The sequence below is a fragment of the Mesoplodon mirus genome, assembly GCF_964341445.2.
Source record: "Mesoplodon mirus genome assembly, chromosome: 6".
NCBI classification, from domain to species: Eukaryota; Metazoa; Chordata; class Mammalia; order Artiodactyla; family Ziphiidae; genus Mesoplodon; species Mesoplodon mirus.
The window spans coordinates 143,193,610-143,212,284 of NC_138982.1; the positions used below are offsets into that span (position 1 = coordinate 143,193,610).

The window sequence follows — 18,675 nt, forward strand, 5'->3', positions numbered from 1 at the left end:
CGTTCGGGACACGGGCCTGACACCGTCACGCCTGCCCTGCTGTGGCCTCTGTGGTGGGCAGAGCGGTCCCCTCCAACCCGAGGCAGCTGGCACGGCCTGGCCACTCACCGCACCGGTTCTCGTCCTCGCCGCTGGGGCAGTGCAGGATGCCGTCGCACCAGTGAGAGGGGCTGACGCAGGTCCCCGAGGAGCTGCACTCCATCCCCAAGCACTCGTCCTCCACTGGCAGAGAAACGGAAGGGAGATGTCCGTCGGGCTGAGAAACCGAGAAAACCTCCCAGCACCCAGGTGACAAGAGGGAGTGAGCTTTTCCTCCTTCAGTGTAAAAGGCGGGGATGAGTCCTTGCCGACAACGTACGTCACAGGAAGCGGGGCTGGCCGCAGGGATCCTGAACCCCTCGGGTCTGTCACTTTGGTCAGGGGAGGACCCCAGCCTCGGATCTGGACAGCACCCACCCTCTCTGCCACAGAGGTGAGTCCTGTGATCCACAGACCCTGCCCCGGGCTGATGGAGGAGACCTGGCTGTGGGTACGGGAGGGGCCTGTGGCAGCCACCGCTGTACACTGAGACACAGGGACAAGGTGTGGCCCCGAGGTGCTGCACTCACTGTGCTCACGAGTGCCAGGTGCCACCTAGTACCCTGGAGCACGGGGTAAACTCAATGTGCTTCTCCCACGTGTACCAATATCACACACAAGGGGCATGGGATCTTGACAACCCACGGATTAGGAGAAAGCATGCAACTGAGATTGGCCGCTTCCGAGAGAGGTTATTCATGCATCACGTAACCAAGCAGGAGGAAAGAGATGAGAAATGTCACGAGGGGCTGTGGGTGAGCCCCCAGCCCAGAGACTAGGGCCACTAAAGGGCCGGCACACCACGACTTGGCCCTGCCCTGCACTTACTGAGCTTCCACAGCAGCATGGCGGCCAGGACTGCTCCCGCCAGGAGGGCCCCCAAGGAGAAGGTGACACACAGGATTTTCTTAGTCCCTGGAAGAAAAGAGTCGAGTAAACAACTTAGTCGCCAAGTTTCTTAGAAGTTAGACTCTCAAATATACATGGTATAGCCTATCAAGGGATAATAATTTCTTATACATTTAAAAATGTGACTTTTCTCTTTAAGAGTGTATCCTGGGAGGTCTTACTTCTTCCATAGCACTGAACTACAGGCTTTTTTGAGAACCGAAGCAGGAAGTTGTGATATGAAGCAACATACATTAAAATTAAGCACTTCCAAAAGTATGGCCTGAAGGTAGTCAAATAAATGATGAATGTAAAAAAATGGCTGAAAAAAGGAAACATACCTTGTTCCGGTGATTATAAGCATAAGCAAAATAACAATAATGCTCCTCAGACTATCATCTCCACGTCAGTGGTACCCAAGGCAGCAGGAAAAGAGCCTCTTCCTCAAGGTGGTTTAGGGAGGGATGGCACAGAGTCACACTGACTCATTTAAACAGTCCCTGGCCACATGTGGCTATTTGCGCTTCAATTAATTATCGTTAAATGATATTAAATCGTTCTGTAAATTCAACTACTCAGTAATCCCATGTGACCAGTGGCTACTGCGCTGGACTGTGAAGAGGCAGGACATTCCATCACTGCAAGAAGTTCCACTGGGCAGCACTGGCATCGCTCCCGGGCCTGGGGGCAGGAACTCTGGGCTCACATTTCAGCTAAGAATACAAGTCTTTGGAGAAGGTCACCAGCGCTCTCTAGTCAAAACAAACCAACACGCCACTGTCGGTCAGAATGTAAGCCAAACGTCATGCCAAGGTTCAGAGGAACGCACCCACCGCCGCCACCCTCAGCAGTTCCTGTGCAGAAAGCAGCCCCAGGCCCAGTGCTCCCTTGGGATAGGCGGAGAGGCGGAGGTTAGTGTCGAGGAGAAGGCTCTCACACAGACCCTCCAACTCCTTAGTTCATACAGGAGGACACCCAGGCTGCAGAGGTGCAGTGCGGGGGGTCCTTGCACCCCACCTGTGCACATTCTTGCTTCCAGAAGTGCACCAGACCAAGACATTCAGCTTCTGGAGTTGATAGACCAGAGCTGACCCATCTGATCAGGGCTCAAAGCCTCGCTTCTCATTTTGTTACCATGTTCTGCAAATCCCACATTCTGTGCTCAAACCAGCTTAGAAATCACCGGGGAGCCTGTTACCCAGAGATTCTGACTCAGCTCAGGGAGAGGAGGCTTGAGTCTCCGGTGCCACAGGCTCATGGGTGAGGTCACAGCCGCCGGTCTGAGGAGATCCATGTGCCGCCAGTCACATTATCAGGACTTGGCACGGTGGTTGCATCTTACCGAAGGCAGGGCAGGGTCACCACGGAAGCTCAGGGGAAATTCCAAGTGGCCAGTTTGACCCATTCGTCAAGGACGATTTCTCCCTTTAGGAGATTTCCCTATGTGTTATCTTATCCAAGATAAAATAATGTGCCTGGTGAGTTGAGGGATATTTAACTAGGTATCCTGAACCTCTTGTTGAGAAGGCGGCAACCTGCCCAGCCCTCACCAGGAGCGGGGGCAGCGGGAGCCCCGGCTCTCACCTTTGGGGCACAGGCATTTCGGAATCATCCTCTGGTCGATCAGACATGACTGGGTGCTGGTTTGCGATGGTACAGATTGTGAGTGTAATTATAACCGACTAAGCATTTACCTTCATTGTTAGCAATTGTTGATGCAGCCCTATCGTGTCCAGTGTCAACTGTGAGTATCACAGGACTGTTGACCTTCTGGCCTCCAACACCCAAACATTAACATGTGTATGCGTGGAGGTTCAATGGGAAACACCTATGACTCTTGCTAAAACAAACAGAGCCATTAAGATAAAAATTTCCTTTGTATTCCTGCCGGGGGTTCTCTTGAGTTTGCACTGTTTAAGTAACTTGCAAAATACTGTCAAGGCTCTGAGGGGCTACATGCTGCATGATTCCAACTCTACATTCTGGAAAAGGCAAAACTGTGGAGACAGTTAGATCAGTGTTTGCCAAGTGTTGGGGAAGAGAGGGAAGGATGAGCTAAGACCACGACAGGCTAAGACTAGGGGTCCTCAGCCTGGGTACCACGGACATCTTGGCTGGGTCATTCCTGGTGGGGGAGTGGTCATCCTGTGCACTGGAGGATGTTTAGCAGCGTCGCTGGCACCTACCCAGGAGATGCCAGTAGCACCCCCAGCCCAGTTATAACAACCAAAACGGTCTGCAGACATTGTCCGATGTCCCTGGGGGTCAAAACCACCCCGATTAGCAGCCACCGGCCTCAATCTACCAACCGTCGCCAGAAAGACATCAGTGCAGAGACAAGTGTTTCCGTGATCCGAGACAAATTAATGGAGGGAAAGAGAACCACACAGGAAAGGAGCAGGGGCAGAAAACACAGGAATGGAAGAGAGTAGCGGTGGGGAGAAGGAAGGATGGAGGAGCCATCTGTAAGCGTGAAAGAGGCAAGGACTGAGGCAGACATCCAGGGGTGACAGCCCTTGTGAAGAGCTGGCGCGGTCTGCGGAGGGGCGTCTTCAAAGGGTTCGGGTCTTATTCAATATTCCTTACCGCCACTATTTATGGCATGGGGGTGGCGCGTGGAAATTCACTCTGTCACTAATCTTTAACTGTGCAAAGTTGTGTACGTAGGTAGGCATATCTCACGAATTAAAATAAAAACCATTGTAAAGCAATTATTAAAAAAAAAAAAAAACCTCTGGTAGGTTAATGAGGCTGTCAGATGTAGGAAGTAAATTTTGGTCAAGGAACAGCCAAGGTAGTAATGCAGTGATAAGTTATAAATGTGCTTACTGTGCTCTAGAATGTCACAATTGGGATACAAGAAATATGTGTAAGAAAAAAGACAAATATTCAATATTGACGGATGGATGAACTGAATAAATTAGATCACTGTACTTTCAATTAAAAAAAAATTATCAGTGAAAATGTTCCTTGGTCCAGCCACTGCACTGGCTCTGTGCTCACACTAGTACTGGACAGTTCTTACCACGTCAACTAGCCTGCATTAAAAGCTTGGGGAGGGGTGCGACGGGAAGGGGTCTGGAGGGAGAAGAGATAAAATGCAATGCAAAGAAAGCAGATGAATGAGAGGATAAGAAAGATATGGGATTAAGGTGATGGACAGAGGACACACCACCTTCAGTCCCTCAACCCTCCTCCGTGGCCCGGTCAGGTCTGGCTACAAGACCCTTCAAGCCAAGAGAAATGTTGAAGATGCTTCTGTACAACAATTCCACCGGCCACTTCATTCACCAAACACAAAATACACAAGCTACTCTTTGAGCACCTTGAACGTGACTTGCAGTGCCCAGGGAATGGTACACAGAGAAAGGTTAAATCGTTTCTCCCTGCATTGGGGGTTTACCACCTACTCAAGATGATTCAGCGATAAACCACGCAGACAAGAAGCAGTTCAGAGAAGCCCAGCTAGAAAGACCACCCTGGGTCGTACACGCCAAGCCAGTACCAGAGCATTAGTGGGAGATGAAGGTCTTAGCAGCCGGGAGGCCCCCAAAGGCCCACAGGAGGCGAGACCCAGGCCCACAGCTTTGACACAGAGTGGGGGAGTGGAGAGGTATGCAGAGCCAGACCAGCCCGGCAGACAGAGGAGAGCTGGCACCAGAGCTGCTGGGGCAGACGGGCCACCGGAGAAGGCAGACCCAAAACTCGGGCTCCGTTAGAGGAAATAAATGCAAAAAGGGTCCTACTTGAGGTGCATGCTGTCCCCGACGGGGGTTTCGGCTGCCTGAGGATGACGGGTGTCGAGGTGTGCGTCTGAACCCTCGGGGTGTACTGGGGCACCGCGGGCGGGTAGTACTGAGCCGGGTACCCCGCGTAGGCACGGTGGGCCATGGGCGGCTGCGGAGGGTAGAGGCTTTCGGGTTGGAATCCATGGTTCTCATAGTAAGGCCCGACACCTGGTGGTGATCCCTGAATGATTAAAAAGAAGATGAATGACACAGCATTGTAAAGCAGCTATACCCCACTAAAAATATTTTTTAAAAATTAAAAAAGAAGATGAATGATACAAAACCCTAATTATCCTAAAGGTTAAATATACACCCCATCACACTCAGACAAGACACTGGGACAGCGCTGCAGATTCTTTTTTTTTTAACATCTTTAATGGAGTATAATTGCTTTACAACGGTGTGTTAGTTTCTGCTGTATAACAAAGTGAATCAGCTATACGTATACATATATCCCCATATCTCCTCCCTCTTGCGTCTCCCTCCCACCCTCCCTATCCCACCCCTCTAGGTGGACACAGAGCACCAAGCTGATCTCCCTGTGCTATGCGGCTGCTTCCCACTAGCTATCTATTTTACGTTTGGTAGTGTATATATGTTCATGCCACTCTCTCACTTCGTCCCAGCTTACCCTTCCCCCTCCCCGTGGCCTCAAGTCCATTCTCTATGTCTGTGTCTTTATTCCTGTCCTGCTCCTAGGTTCTTCAGAACCTTTTTTTTTCTTTAGATTCTATATATATGTGTTAACATATGGTATTTGTCTTTCTCTTTCTGACTTACTTCACTCTGTATGACAGTCTCTAGGTCCATCCACCTGACTACAAATAATTCAATTTCGTTTCTTTTTATGGCTGAGTAATATTCCATTGTATTCATGTGTCACATCTTCTTTATCCATTCATCTGTCGATGGACACTTAGGTTGCTTCCATGCCCTGGCTATTGTAAATAGGGCTGCAATGAACATTGTGGTACATGACTCTTTTTGAATTATGGTTTTCTCAGGGTCTATGCCCAGTAGTGGGATGGCTGGGTCATATGGTAGTTTTCTCAGGGTATATGCCCAGGAGTAGGATTGCTGGGTCGTATGGTAGTTTTCTCAGGGTCGATGCCCAGTAGTGGGGCTGCTGGGTCATATGGTAGTTTTCTCAGGGTCTATGCCCAGTAGTGGGGTTGCTGGGTTGGTGCTGCAGATTCTTATAGGGCATATTTAATTATGCCAAACACTGAACTCACATAGAATGAAAACTCACCAGCGTTTCCAATTAATTGGCAATAGTTTTTGGGTTTGTTTGTTTGTTTACTATTCATCTTTTGAAATAAAGAAAAAAAACAAATGGCTGACATTGAGACTGAGTAAAAAGATGTGTAGAAGTCTGGGAATGAGCCAATGCCCTATCTCCTGAGAGTGGGGTACAAAGTTATGGACTAGCAATGCCAGAATTATAATGAGAATAAAATAGCTGACATTTGAGAACTCACCTGCTTTGGGCATCTGTATTCATGCCTTCCTTGAAGTGTGACCATAACCCCCTAAGATGGTACAGCTGTGATGGATATACCCATTTTGCAGACAGGAACATGAGTGGCAGAGATGAAGAAATCTACCTAAAGGATTTACAGCTTGGGGGGTGGCTAGCAGATCTGCCCCCATGAGCATCTTTCTAGGGCACGTGTGTTTATGTTGAGAGTGTGTGGAGTTCAGCAGCTCCGTCCCTGTGAGTGGAATTTCTGGGACACAGTGTGTACACACACAATCGTGGAAGAGGGGGCCCAGCTACTCCATTCCCCTCTCAGCTCCATCTTTTGGCTGGTTTCTATCTTCTTAGAATGCCCTCCCCTCCCCCTCTGCCTACTTAAAAATTGCCCTCTCCAGGCCCTGCCCCCCACTGGACACTCCGGACCCCAGCAGCCTGCCACCTTGTCCTGCTTCAGCCCCCCTGAACCGCCCACTGGCTGGGCCACTCTGGGAGCCACACTTGCTCTCTTATCTTATCTCCTCCCCACTCAGTAATTTGTCCCCTTGCTCCTTGTTGACTGAGAGCTCAGAGAGGACCAGTATTCTGAGCAGAGGCGACTTGATGCTGAGAATTTTAAACAGGGCCTCCAGGGCAGCGTGATTAGAAAGCAATGGGCCAAATGCGAGTTTAATAACTCACCAAAGCGCTCCTTCCAAAGTCCAAAGATTACACTCGAAACCAGAGCAGTAACAGAAAGGGAGTACGAAATGTAATCTCTCATCTAAATGGGGGAACCAGAGGCCAAAAAGCAGCACAGGCATTTGGCCTCTATCTGAAACATCTAAGAACGTGCCGTCCTTCCCACGGCAAGGAAAGGTGGGAGCAGTCACGGCAGTTCGGCCCAGTGAATTCCTGTGCTGTGGATTTAAAATTTAAAAAGGCTCTAGTATAATTAAATACATAATACTAAGTAAAGGGGCAGGGCAAGCAAACGTCTATTTTCCAGATAGAAGAGAGAGAATTTTGTCATTAACCAGTAGAATAACTACTAAATGCACTTATTCCCAGGTATAAGATGATGAGTGAGATGGGATGGGGAATAAAGATGGTGCATTTGTCTCCAAAGTGTGTGTGTTGTGTGGGGGGGGGGTGTCTCAGGGAGAGGGACAGCCAGCCCAATGTCCCATGCAGCCATAGCCTGTCCCAGGCTACCAGGAAGCAAGGCTACTCTGTGCTCTGCTGGCCGGCGGTATCCCAAGCGCGCTTTTCTCCCCAGGACTCACTCCCTCTCACCTCTGTCCTGCCTCTATCTGTCCCCACACCCTCACCCCTGTCCCCTGCCCCACCCCCAATCTGAGCAGGAAGAGAAGAGGCCCAGGGGGAATCACACATCCACACCCCCTCCGAGAGCTCTGAGACTTCCGGCTGTGCAGTTGTCACATGGTTCCCCCCGCCCAACCCCTGCTCACCTCTCACCCCAAGAATGCCTTCACAGCATCCAGGGAGCAAAGGCAGTCCTGCAAGCAGCTCTTAAAATGCCGACCCACACACATAGCTGGAAATAACAGAAGGAACCGGGAACAGAGGAAAGGCCAGGAAAGTAATGATTAACCACTTACTGAGTTTAAAGCCATCCTGATTTTATCAGCAGCATCAGGTAAAGGGAGGTATTTGGAACGTCCAAGCTGACCTAGAAGAAACAACGACAAGACTGTGCTATTTCCGTACCGGTGAGTTTGCAGACGATGAATCGAGAATGCAGTAGAAGGATCACCTCTCACCAGAACCATGGCGGTTCTGCCTGCTCACCTTTGCCTTCACCTCACCACCTCCTCCTGCAGCTGTTCATCCTGAAGAAGACTGGGACCCACTTGCTTGTTAAGTTCAGGGCCTGCAGCACTCCCCCAGCTCCCACCGGGAGGCCCAGACTTCCCCGACGTCACCTCCACCAAAAGGAGAATCCAGGAAGAGAGAAACGTGCACAGGGACTTATAGACCGTTGAGTCAGGTGGCGGTGAAGGAAGGCAAAAATCCGGGTCAACCCCTGGCACTGCCACACCCTGAGGTGTCCTTGGGCTACTGACCTCTCTGAATCTCGGACAGAACCGGACGCAGCCATCGCACTGGATTGCTCAAGTGAGGATTTAACGCGAGGGCACAGGCAGACGCCTCATGTGCCCAGGCCATGGCAGGTGTGGTAAGACTCTGCAGAGCATCCGCTGGGACAACAGAGCAGCCACCGACCCCGTCGTGGAGCAGGTGGTCTAGAGCTTAGACCCACATGGAGGCCACACCTGACTTTTCAAATAATCCATACGGAACCGTCCCAATCTTAATAAACAAATATATTTAGAAATTCCATAAAACACACCCATACCCGCCTGCTACTCCTCTCACTATCCCAAATCCAGAAAAGAAAGAAGTTCAGAACTAACCATTTGGGTGGTTTCTAAGGATATCGGTAATGAAAAGAAAGCCCTGGGTCACCTTGTTTGCTGATGTTTGTGAACAGTAGTATCTAGAAAGACCATCAACATAAAAAGTTTTATAGTAAAGGCTTATATGACGTCACTCTTCCCATCATAAGCAAATAATGGCCTTTGTCCACCACCCCTGGCTGCCCTGAATTGACCAAACAATACTCCAAGAAACGGCCTTCACAATCACACCTCCACAGGACCCCATCCACAGTGAGAAAGCTCTGGGTTTCAGAGCTGGCCAGATCAGGTCTGATCATTTTTCATCTGTAAAGTGCCCGGCACACAGCAGATGCCGACAGCACGATGACTAGACTCTGGATCCAAACCCCAGCTGAGTCACTCACTACCTGTGACCTGGGGCAACTCAGTTAATGTTTCTGGGCCTTGGTTTCCTTGTCTGCAAAAGGGGTTAATGGTAGCTCCCACTACAGGGTTGTCAGGGGCGTAAAATGAGTTGATAAAGAAGTTCTTAGTGTCTGGCACACAGGAAGTGCTACATACACTTTTGTTAAATGAAAGTGAGCATAAAGGGCTTGCCTGTGGGTGCAGGGGTTAAGAACCCGCCTGCCAATGCAGGGGACACGGGTTCGAGCCTTGGTCCGGGAAGATCCCACATGCCACAGAGCAACTAAGCCCGTGTGCCACAGCTATTGAGCCCGTGCTCTAGAGCCCGCGAGCCACAACTACTGAGCCCATGCTCCGCAACAAGAGAAGGCACCGCAATGAGCAGCCCGCGCACCGCAATGAAGAGTAGCCCCCACTCGCCGCAACTAGAGAAAGCCCGCGTGCAGCAACAAAGGCCCAACGCAGCCAAAAAAAAAAAAAAAAAAAAAAGTGATCATAAAGGTGATAAACGTTGAACAGCCCACAGAGGCAGGATGGGCCTGATTGGTAGCAGTTGCAGATTTGCAGATTTGCATCTGGAAAGGGTGCTCAAGATACCAACCCCACCGGCTCTGAAAATCCAGTGGAGCCAAAGGCAACAGAGCCAGCTCCTGCCGGGCACTGTGTCTCTGACTCCAGAGCGAAATTATTCTTTGACTCATTACATTAAAAAAAGAAAACCCTGGGGACATATGTAAATGTATAGCTGATTCACTATGCTATAAAGCAGAAGCTAACACACCATTGTAAAGCAATTATACTCCAATAAAGATGTTAAAAAGAAAACCAACATTAACTTGCTAAAAATAAAAATATAAGTATGGCTGTTTAATCTCAGGAAATCTGAGATTAATTTCCTGAGATTTAATCTCAGGAAACCTCGTTGAACAAGTCACAAGAAAGACGCAGCAGATCATTTATTTACTCTTCATGCAAAGATAAAATAAAAGAACCAGTTTGTACTGATAGGTTTAAGATTGTTTTAAGATTTTAAAAAAGAGTCAACACTTTTCCGAGCATGAGGAAATAAACCTGAGCAATATACAGGAGGAAGAGATCACCATTCAGAATATATATGACGTTTAAGCCTTTAAGTGGGTGTGATTATCACATATTAATAACCTTTCCTACGTCTGCTCTGTAAAGAGAGAGTGTTCTCAGACTTTACAGCAACACAATATCCTCTAGTCTAAGCAGGAAAAGCTCGCACCTTCCTCGGATTAGTTTCAGGTGAGTCCTGCCCCAGCGAACATTCTCACCCCTGGTTTCTCTGCCCTCGATGGCTGTCACTCCGTGAGCCTCTCGCCAGTTATAGGGTTGGTTGAAGTTTCAGGAAATGAAAATTTGATCCCACTGGCGGCTTTCCCAGTTTAAGAGCCCTCTGAAAGGAGTGATGAATCAATGCCCGAAATCCACGCTCCCTATTCATTCAAGATCCCTAACTGCGGGAGACTAGGAAGCCAGGAGCTCAAGGGGCACCGGGAACGCGGCCGGGAATTGTCCCGTGAAAGCCCAGGACCCAGAAGCAACCGCAGCACAATCCTATCTCACCCAGCGATCCCACGGCCCACAAACCCTTAGAACCCAGAACACCAAGTGTGCCCAGATCGGCTGCATGGACTTGGGAAGGAAAGACGAGAGTCGTGCCACCTCTAACTCTCTGTGGCCAAAGACAAAGGAAGGGGGAAATGTCTCCCTCGGGAACTGGACCTGACGGGAGACGCTCTGCTGCCCAAAAGGACCAGGAGATCATATTCCACATGGTTCATCTTAGAAACAGGCAATTCCACGCCCACACAAGATAGTAAATCTCTAACTGGTTTCTGAAAGGAGCAAGACAACCCAGATGGTGAGAGACAACACTGCTTCTCCAATGTTCTTTCCTGTCAGTTAAAGGACACATGATTGTCCTCGATTCCAGAAAGCCAGCCTCAATGAAGCACTTTTCCTTGAAGCGACAAAGAGCATGTGTGCCAAAGCTTGGTCCTCCTCTTTGTTCCCGGCAAGGTCCCGCTCCAACTTCACCCACTTGAGTCACACAACAGAGTACGGCTGTCCCGGGCCACCCCGGGCTCTCCTTTCAGAGGGCTGACTCATGCCTCGAGTCACCTGCCCGGCCACCACTCAACAGGATGGTGCTGTGGAATCCTACCAGCTTCCCATGAAGTAATGAAGCTATTTTCAAACAAGAAGAGCCTCTCCTTATACTGTAGTGTCTTTCCTCTGGACCTCAGAATGCATTTGCTGGAGGTTTATTTTGAAAACTACCAAACCAACGCAAATGAGGTCAGCCTCATAGATACTGACCCACATCCGGGGGGTCAGGGGTTTTCCCTATAATGAAGTCTCCACTGAATGTCCCCTGACACACGGTTCACACAGGGGCTCCTGCACTGGACCCCGCCGGGTACCTTCGAGACGCTGGTGGTGTGATGAGGTGTGATGGGTGAAAGAAGCTCCACTTCCCTTGACCTCAGATTCAGTATCCCTTCTGCAAACTCCAAAGCAAGCAACACCAACAGACACTCCCTCTCCGATGATCCATGACCAGTGGAACCCCTTATGCCTCAACCACTGCACAAAATCACCTTACATGTAAAGATGTTTTCGTGTCCTGTTGGGGACAAAATGCACTGTTAGAGGGAAGGTAACAGACTGTGGTGGATTTAAGTAACAGTTCAATATAAACAAGTATAAGACCATCAGAAAAATGGCACACACTGTGGTTGACACAAGAATGAGAGAAAGAGGGAGAGGGAGAGAGAGACAGAAGCTCGGAAGTACTGCCTGCATCATCCAAGTTTCTTTTTCTATGAATGCCTCATGGTCCAAACGAGATTACAAACTTTTTAGGGCAGGAATTGGGTCTGGTCCTTTTTTTTTTTTTTTTTTTTTTTTCAAATCTAGCTTTGTACCATACAAAGAAAGCATTCCCATATATATATATATTTGCATCCCAAAGGCCAAATGAGTAAGATGAAATTTAAGAGAGAGAGTGCCAGAAAGCCTGCACCTGGACAAAAACAGCCTCCAAATTGAGGATGTGGGTGACCTCACAGGTCCAGGTGTACAGAGCTGACTGCATGCCGAATATGACAGACAGGCCGGAGAGGTGTCCCAATCCCTCTAGGAGGGAGGAGGCCTCGACAAAGTGTAAAAGCCACTGTCTAAGGTTTGAAGAACTTGCCCAAGTCAATCTGTGAAATGGGCATAACACGTCAATGGGGTTTTTGCCAGGATTAAGTGTGTACGTGTCCTAGCACCGTGCCCTTCACATGATGAGCCCTCAGGAATAACATAATGAGAGCAGCTAAGGGACTGCTGTGTGGAAAGGGGACTCAGTTTTTTTCTGTGAAAATCCAAAGGAAGAATCCAGGATCAAACTGGTCAGAAATATCAGGAAGGCAGATTTAACACAATCCAGGGAAACCAAGTTTCCAACAATGAGAAAGTTTCAATATCGACTGGGTTGCCTTGGAAGAGAAAACAGTTCCTCAAACCAAAAAAAAAGTTTGATCCAACACTGGAAGGTCGTTTCTCCAGCACATTCTAGAACCAAATTAGGCTTCAGTTGCGAGGCCAGACATGACGATCTTTTATTCCTTTTGATGGGAAATGCAAAGGATAAACTCCAAACGCATCCCTAGAGAACACAGGCTCCATGTGCCCCACGTACAGATCAAGTCTCCAACGAGGCCAGGTGTGAGCCCTGCCGGGAGGGCCCCTCGGGAATCAAGGACCTTAAAGGGATTCTGACATGGGGGTCCCATACAAACAAGTAATCACAAAGCCTGGGCTTAGTCTCGTCTTCCAGATCAGAGCGCTCTAGAAAATATTTCTCTAACAAACGTCCACTGGAAGGCCGGGGTCTCTCTTCCCAGGCCTACTTGGTTGGACTCCCGACGATTCCGTCCACTCGGCCCTCGCATGAGTTTCTAGACTTCAGCTGGTGCCTTTCAAACATTTCCTGCTTTCATGTCACACTTCTGTACCCTCACCCCTCCTGCACCCTGCCCCACCCCACTGATGCCTGATGGTGCACACAAGCTAAATGCCTGCAGCTTCCACCCGCAGCAAGTCCTTCCCTTCTTCTCCTTGACTTGCCTCTAACAGGAGCAAAAAGCATGTCTTTGGGTCACCTTCCCTCTTCAAAATCCAGTTTACAGTCCCAGGAGCTGCCCACACACACCCTCACCAGAATATCAGCATCGGCCGCCCTCCCTGGATGCCTCTAAGGCTGCCCGTGACATTTTTCACTCTCGCAATTCCTCTCCTCCCGACCGCTGACCAGGGCACACCGGGTCCTAGGTCCCCTGCCCTTCCTCCTGACCTCAAGCTCTGTCTCTGGGTTGTTCCCTGGAACTGCCTGTGCGATCAGCCGAGCCCTTTGCTACTCCATGTGCAGTTGGGACCAGGATGGTCAATGACACAGGGGTCACCCGGAGTCCCCTCTCACACACCCAGGCCTATAGCCCCGGGGGGGCTTGCAAGCCAGGGTTCCCCAAGATGGCCTATGTATAGGGCTCCCCATCCCCGAGCTAGGAAGGGACTCACCAAGCCTGGCCCAATTCACATCTCAGCACTCAGGTGTGTGACGCCCTTGCTCTCTGTCCCCAGAGGCCACTTAGCTTGTCCTGGGGCTGGCCCAGTGGCAGGGGTCCCCTGGCAGGTGCCCTGGAAACTAAGGAGGGACCAGCAAGGGCAGCAGAGGCTCAGCAACTGTGGGGAAAGCAGCGGCACCCCAGGAGACCCAGAGCTGTGAGAGCGGCAGAGGGCGGATGGGTATGCGGGACTTGAGGGCCCCTTCTCCGTCCCCCACTCAAGCAGGGCCAGCTTCCCCTCCTTAGGTAAGCGAGGCTGACCAGACACCATATTGAGCCAGTCGCCTTTCCTTTCTACTTCCTTGCCTAAGGCTCAGGCATGACCCCTGGTTCCCAAGACTGGAACTTTCTGGGGGGCTTAGAAAAAATAGATTTCCTGTTCCTTCCGAGTCTGATGCAGCAGTTGAAACCAAGGCGATGACCCCAAATGGTTACAAAGCCCCCCAGAACTCCTGCCCCAGGCTTAGATGGAAAAGAGTGACAGACACCAGCCCGGAGCCCTGGCTTGCACATCCTGAGAGAACCCCGTGCCCCAGGCCAGGCCCAGAGTCACAGTCAGTATGCTTACAGGATGATGATATTGACAACCGACATAATGTCCTTTGTGTGTCTAGGCTTCGTTGCCTGCAAGACATTTTCACCCTTGGCCCCATCACCCGGGGAGGTCAACCCTCTGCACTGCCCCAGGCTCTCCTGCCCAGGTCACCCCGGAAGCGGGCAGCACGGAGCCCAGGTGGGGCTCTGCTTTTGGATTATGGGGAAGCCAGCCTGGCTGGCGAGCAAGCCCCTCTCCCATGAGGGGTCCAGGCATCACCCAGCTTCCCTGGAGCCAGGTGGCCTGCCTGCATCCCCAGGTCTCCCTACAGGTCATGGGGCCTGGAGCAAGTTATGTCACCCCTCTGCCTCAGTTTCCTCTCACCTGAGTTAAATATATCATGAAGAGCGTGGAACGATGCCTGGCTGGAAGAAAACGCCACATCCACATTTGCTGTTATCATGATAACACCAGTGCGGCCCAACTTTCTCCTACAATTAAGGCGACTGAGCCCAGGGTGCGAGGGGGCCAAGCTCCACGCCATCTCCTGGGCTCTGTAGGCTCCCGGCAACCACACAAACTTGCTAGAAGACTGACCTTGGAGGCGTCAATAAGAAAGACGTTGCTGGGGACCAAACAGACTTCAGAATCAAGGACAAAGCCCCCTGCTGCTCACCAGGTGATATTTTTCAAAGCAGAGAGGGAGGTGTGTCCGCAGCCAATCTCCAGGCGGAGGCCGCCGCCACCGCAACTCCCGGACTCCTGTGTTGAGTGCTTGCTGGTGCTCCCTGGCCTTTCAACCTGACCTCCGGGGTCCAGTAAGCTTGGCCGGGGTGGGGAGACGCAGGCCTGCCCCGCCTCTGGCAAAGCTGAGGAAGGGGAGCACCCCTTCAGTGACCCCTGGCTTCCCCAGCCCCTCCACCTCACTCAACAGCAGCAGTGCCTGCGCCCCCAGGTCCCTTGGTTGTGTAAGCCCTGCGCACGCTCCCAGCCCCCTTTCTCCTCCGGGTGCGGTGGGGTGTTAGCTCCGTCCTCACTTCTGGGAGAGCCTTCTCCCACCTCCCAGGCTAAGTCGACAGCCCTCCCCTCACGTCAGGTTTTCTAAACACCTTGAAACTCTCCCTAGCAGCCTTTGTAATTTTCCGTCATTTGCTTGGCTGTCTGCAGCCGTGAGCGCCAGCAATGCCTGGATGCACTGGCACCCCGGGTGTGCCCCCTACCGTACTCGGCCCGGGGACTACCGCGCGGGCTTCAATCCGGGCGGGCTTCGCAGGCTGGAGGCAGAGCGCTGGGGCGCCCCAGCCCGATAGGCACACCTTGGGTCGCAATCCTTTCCCTCCCAAACGATCCACTGGGATTCCACCTGACAGGCCCGCCGCCTCCTGGGCGTCCGAAACGGAAGTGAAACGGATTCGGGATTCGGGATCACGGCGCTGTGCCCTTCGGCGGGGCGGGCCCTTCGCCAAAGCCCGGGCTCAAGCCAGTGCCGGCGGCCACCTGCAGCCAGTCCCTCTGGGGCCTGGAAGCACGCAATTTGGGGCCATAAGGCAATTCTTCCGCAGGGCCCACGAAGCCGCGGTAAGGGCGCCCACTATGTGGCTGGCGCGGTCAGCCTCCCGGCCCCGGTCCGGGGTCCTGCCATGGACCGAAGCGCCCGGGTGCCTGGCCTTGTCCCTGGCAGGCAGCGTGCGCCTAGAGACCAGGACCACTCCTCCCGGGGCGGGGGTGCCCGGTGTCCGGGCTGCCCAGCCCTGATCGTCGCCTCCGGGTCTCCGCAGTGGGGCTCGGGCTGTGGGCAGTGCCCTCCCGGGGCTACCGAGCCGTTAGCACCTCGCCCGGGGACCCTGCGGGCCTGTCCCCGCCGCGCCGGCCGTATCGCTCCCGGCATCTCAGAGAGTTTCCAGTTTCTCCCTACTCCGGGAGGGAACCAAGAAGCAGGAGTTCAGGTAACACTACGGGGCTGCAGAGATTTTCCCAAAACAAAGAAGCGGAGGAACAAGCCTCCCTCTTCCTCGTCCCCAGCTCGGGGCCCAGAGGACAGGGCAGCAGGAGCCGACTTCAGCCGAGGGGCCCCACCCCGAGGGACCCCGCGGCACGCCTGTCTCCTACCAATTGGCTAAGGACCCGCAGGGCGACCTGTCCCGGGCGACTGATGCCAACGGGGCAGCCGGGGACCTCTAACCCGCGCGCCAAGGCGTCCCAGGCGCGCGCAGCCCTCCTGACCTCACGCAGGTCGCTTTGCTCGGCTCAGCCCCGTGCGTCCCGCGGGCGGGAGGACGCACCTGCCGGGCAGGAGCTGCTCACACCTGGCTTCACCTCCCGCTGCTCCCACCCAGCGCGGGGGGCGCCCAGGGCCTCCCTCGCACCCTGGACCCCCAGCCCCCGACCCCGCCCAGAGAGCCCACCGCGCGCGCCGCTCACCTGCGGAGCTCGGGGCCCGGAGCTCCCCGCCCCTCTGCCTTCCGTCCCCTCCTCCGCCTCCTTCGGAGTCCCCGATCCTCCCCGGCTCTCACTTTAATCCGGGAGGCGGTGTCCGAGTGGCCAGGGTGACACCCCCAAGCGCCGGTCCCGGGTCACCTCGGGCAGGGGGAGGGGACGGACCGGAACGTCTGTCCCGGGCGGGGCGGCAGGAGGAGGGGTTTCTTCCTGGGAAAGCCCGGGACGTGCTCTCGGCGGGACCCAGAGGGAGCCCGGGGACGCTTCCGTCCCCAGCCGGCCTTTTAGGGTTGGGGGAGAGCGCATCTCCCTCCTCACTTCCCCTGGACCGAGCCGGTCGCCGGCGCTTCGCGCCCGAACACTCAAGTCTGGATTCAGGAGGGAGATTGTGGGCAGCGCTGACCGAGTCTGGTACGACCCGGCCCAGCCCTGGCGCTGGGGACCCGCTTGGCCTCTGTGCCCTCGGAGAGGACCCAGGAGTCTGCTCCCAAGGGCAGCTGGCCCGGACACTAGAGCCCAAGACGCAGCCCTCTGCGCCGAGCACCCTCCCCAGTCCTCTTGGGCGGCTCTTCCCTGCCCTCAGGTCCCAAGTCCCTCCCCCTCCCTCAGAACGTCCCCAAGAGTGGCTTGAGGTCTTCCCGCCCACCTAAGGCAAGAGACAGCGGGTGAGGAAAGAGGGTAAGATAAATCTTGCCTCTTTTTAAGAGGCTCTTTTCAATGCTGTTTGCAATACGCAAATTAACGTGGATTGTTTTAGAATCAGGTAGAAGCAGAAGAAAGCCCAATTCATTCCAAGTCACGTGCTGCGTTGGCTCAGCACTCCTTCCTGAGCAGGTGACCTGGGGCTGGACTTTCCTAGTAAGTTCTTTCCACCCTCTCCTTTGGCTCCCATCCTTATATCCACAACAGGAGACCATCCTGCATATGCCCCAGCCCTTTCCGTCTCTCTCCCATCACTGGTGTCCAGGTTGTCCAAGTAGAAGACCCTTGAGGACCGTCTCCAGCAGATAGGTCAGGTCAGGTGGTCTTCTGGTGGCGACTCACTTATTTCTGTTTTAAATAGCGTAATTGGAGCCCTCTGGGAATGGCACCATTGTTCCAGCCAACCCCAATGTCCACCTACACACCAGGCGGTATGCGTGTCTGTACCTTCATCCCTCTTGTGGTTGTTTTCTCGCTATCCATTTTCCCTTCTTTTGGCAACTTTCCCGAACTTTTGTTGGAGTTTACACATCTCCCAGGAGCAGATCGCCGGCTTGGGGAGCCAACTCCACCCCACTGCTAGAGGGGAGCACGTGGCCAGTGTCTGGCTCAGCAGCTGAATCCCTTCCCTGCCCGAATTCGTGCTTCAGGGAGAACACACAACCCACTTTTGGCCAGTGAGACTTGGAAGAGAGGGTTTCGGAGGTTTGGGGTCAGGGTGGGGAAGCTGGTATATTTTTTATTTTTTTTGCGGTACGCGGGCCTCTCACTGTCGTGGCCTCTCCCGTTGCGGAGCACAGGCTCCGGACACGCAGGCTCAGCGGCCATGGCTCACGGGCCCAGCCGCTCCACGGCATGTGGGATCTTCCCGGACCGGGGCACGAACCCGTGTTCCCTGCATCGGCAGGCAGACTCTCAACCACTGCACCACCGGGGAAGCCCCAAGCTGGTATTTTTTTACTCTTCTGCTGGAGCTTCCAGAGACCCTCTTCCTTGTGCTTGGAGGAAGAAGAAGCAAGTAGTCACAGGAACAGTTGATAGCCATCTTTCCATCACCAGGGACCTAGTACCAGGATGAAGATAGCTCCTCCACCAAAAAGCACAGCATACACTTCACACCATTCAGAATGGCTGTCATTAAAAAGTCCACAAATAACAAGTGCTGGAGAGGGTGTAGAGAAAAAGGGAACCCTCCTACACTGTTGGTGGGAATGTAAACTGACACAGCCACTATGGAGAAAAGTATGGAGGTTCCTTAAAAAACTAAAAATAGAGTTACTATATGATCCTACAATCCCACTCCTGGGCATATCTCTGGAGGAAA

The 18,675-nt window shown here is 52.7% G+C and overlaps 1 protein-coding gene across 7 annotated transcripts in view; it reads right to left on the reverse strand.

Moving 5' to 3' along the window:
* The window catches only part of TMPRSS2 (transmembrane serine protease 2), a 35,049-nt gene extending 18,372 nt beyond the window's left edge, over positions 1–16,677 (reverse strand). For 3 of the 7 annotated variants that reach the window (XR_014294414.1, XM_082625532.1, XM_082625536.1), the window contains exons 1-4: positions 7,833–8,012; positions 4,713–4,935; positions 907–993; positions 109–222 (exon numbers count right to left, since the gene is read on the reverse strand). Coding sequence is in view for 6 of the 7 variants with exons in the window: in XM_082625532.1 (XP_082481658.1) it covers positions 109–222; positions 907–993; positions 4,713–4,935; positions 7,833–8,003 (595 nt within the window). In the remaining variant the exon portion in view is untranslated. The other 4 variants (XM_082625533.1, XM_082625535.1, XM_082625534.1 and 1 more) reach the window with 4 other exon arrangements.
* Between the last annotated feature and the right edge of the window lie 1,998 nt (positions 16,678–18,675).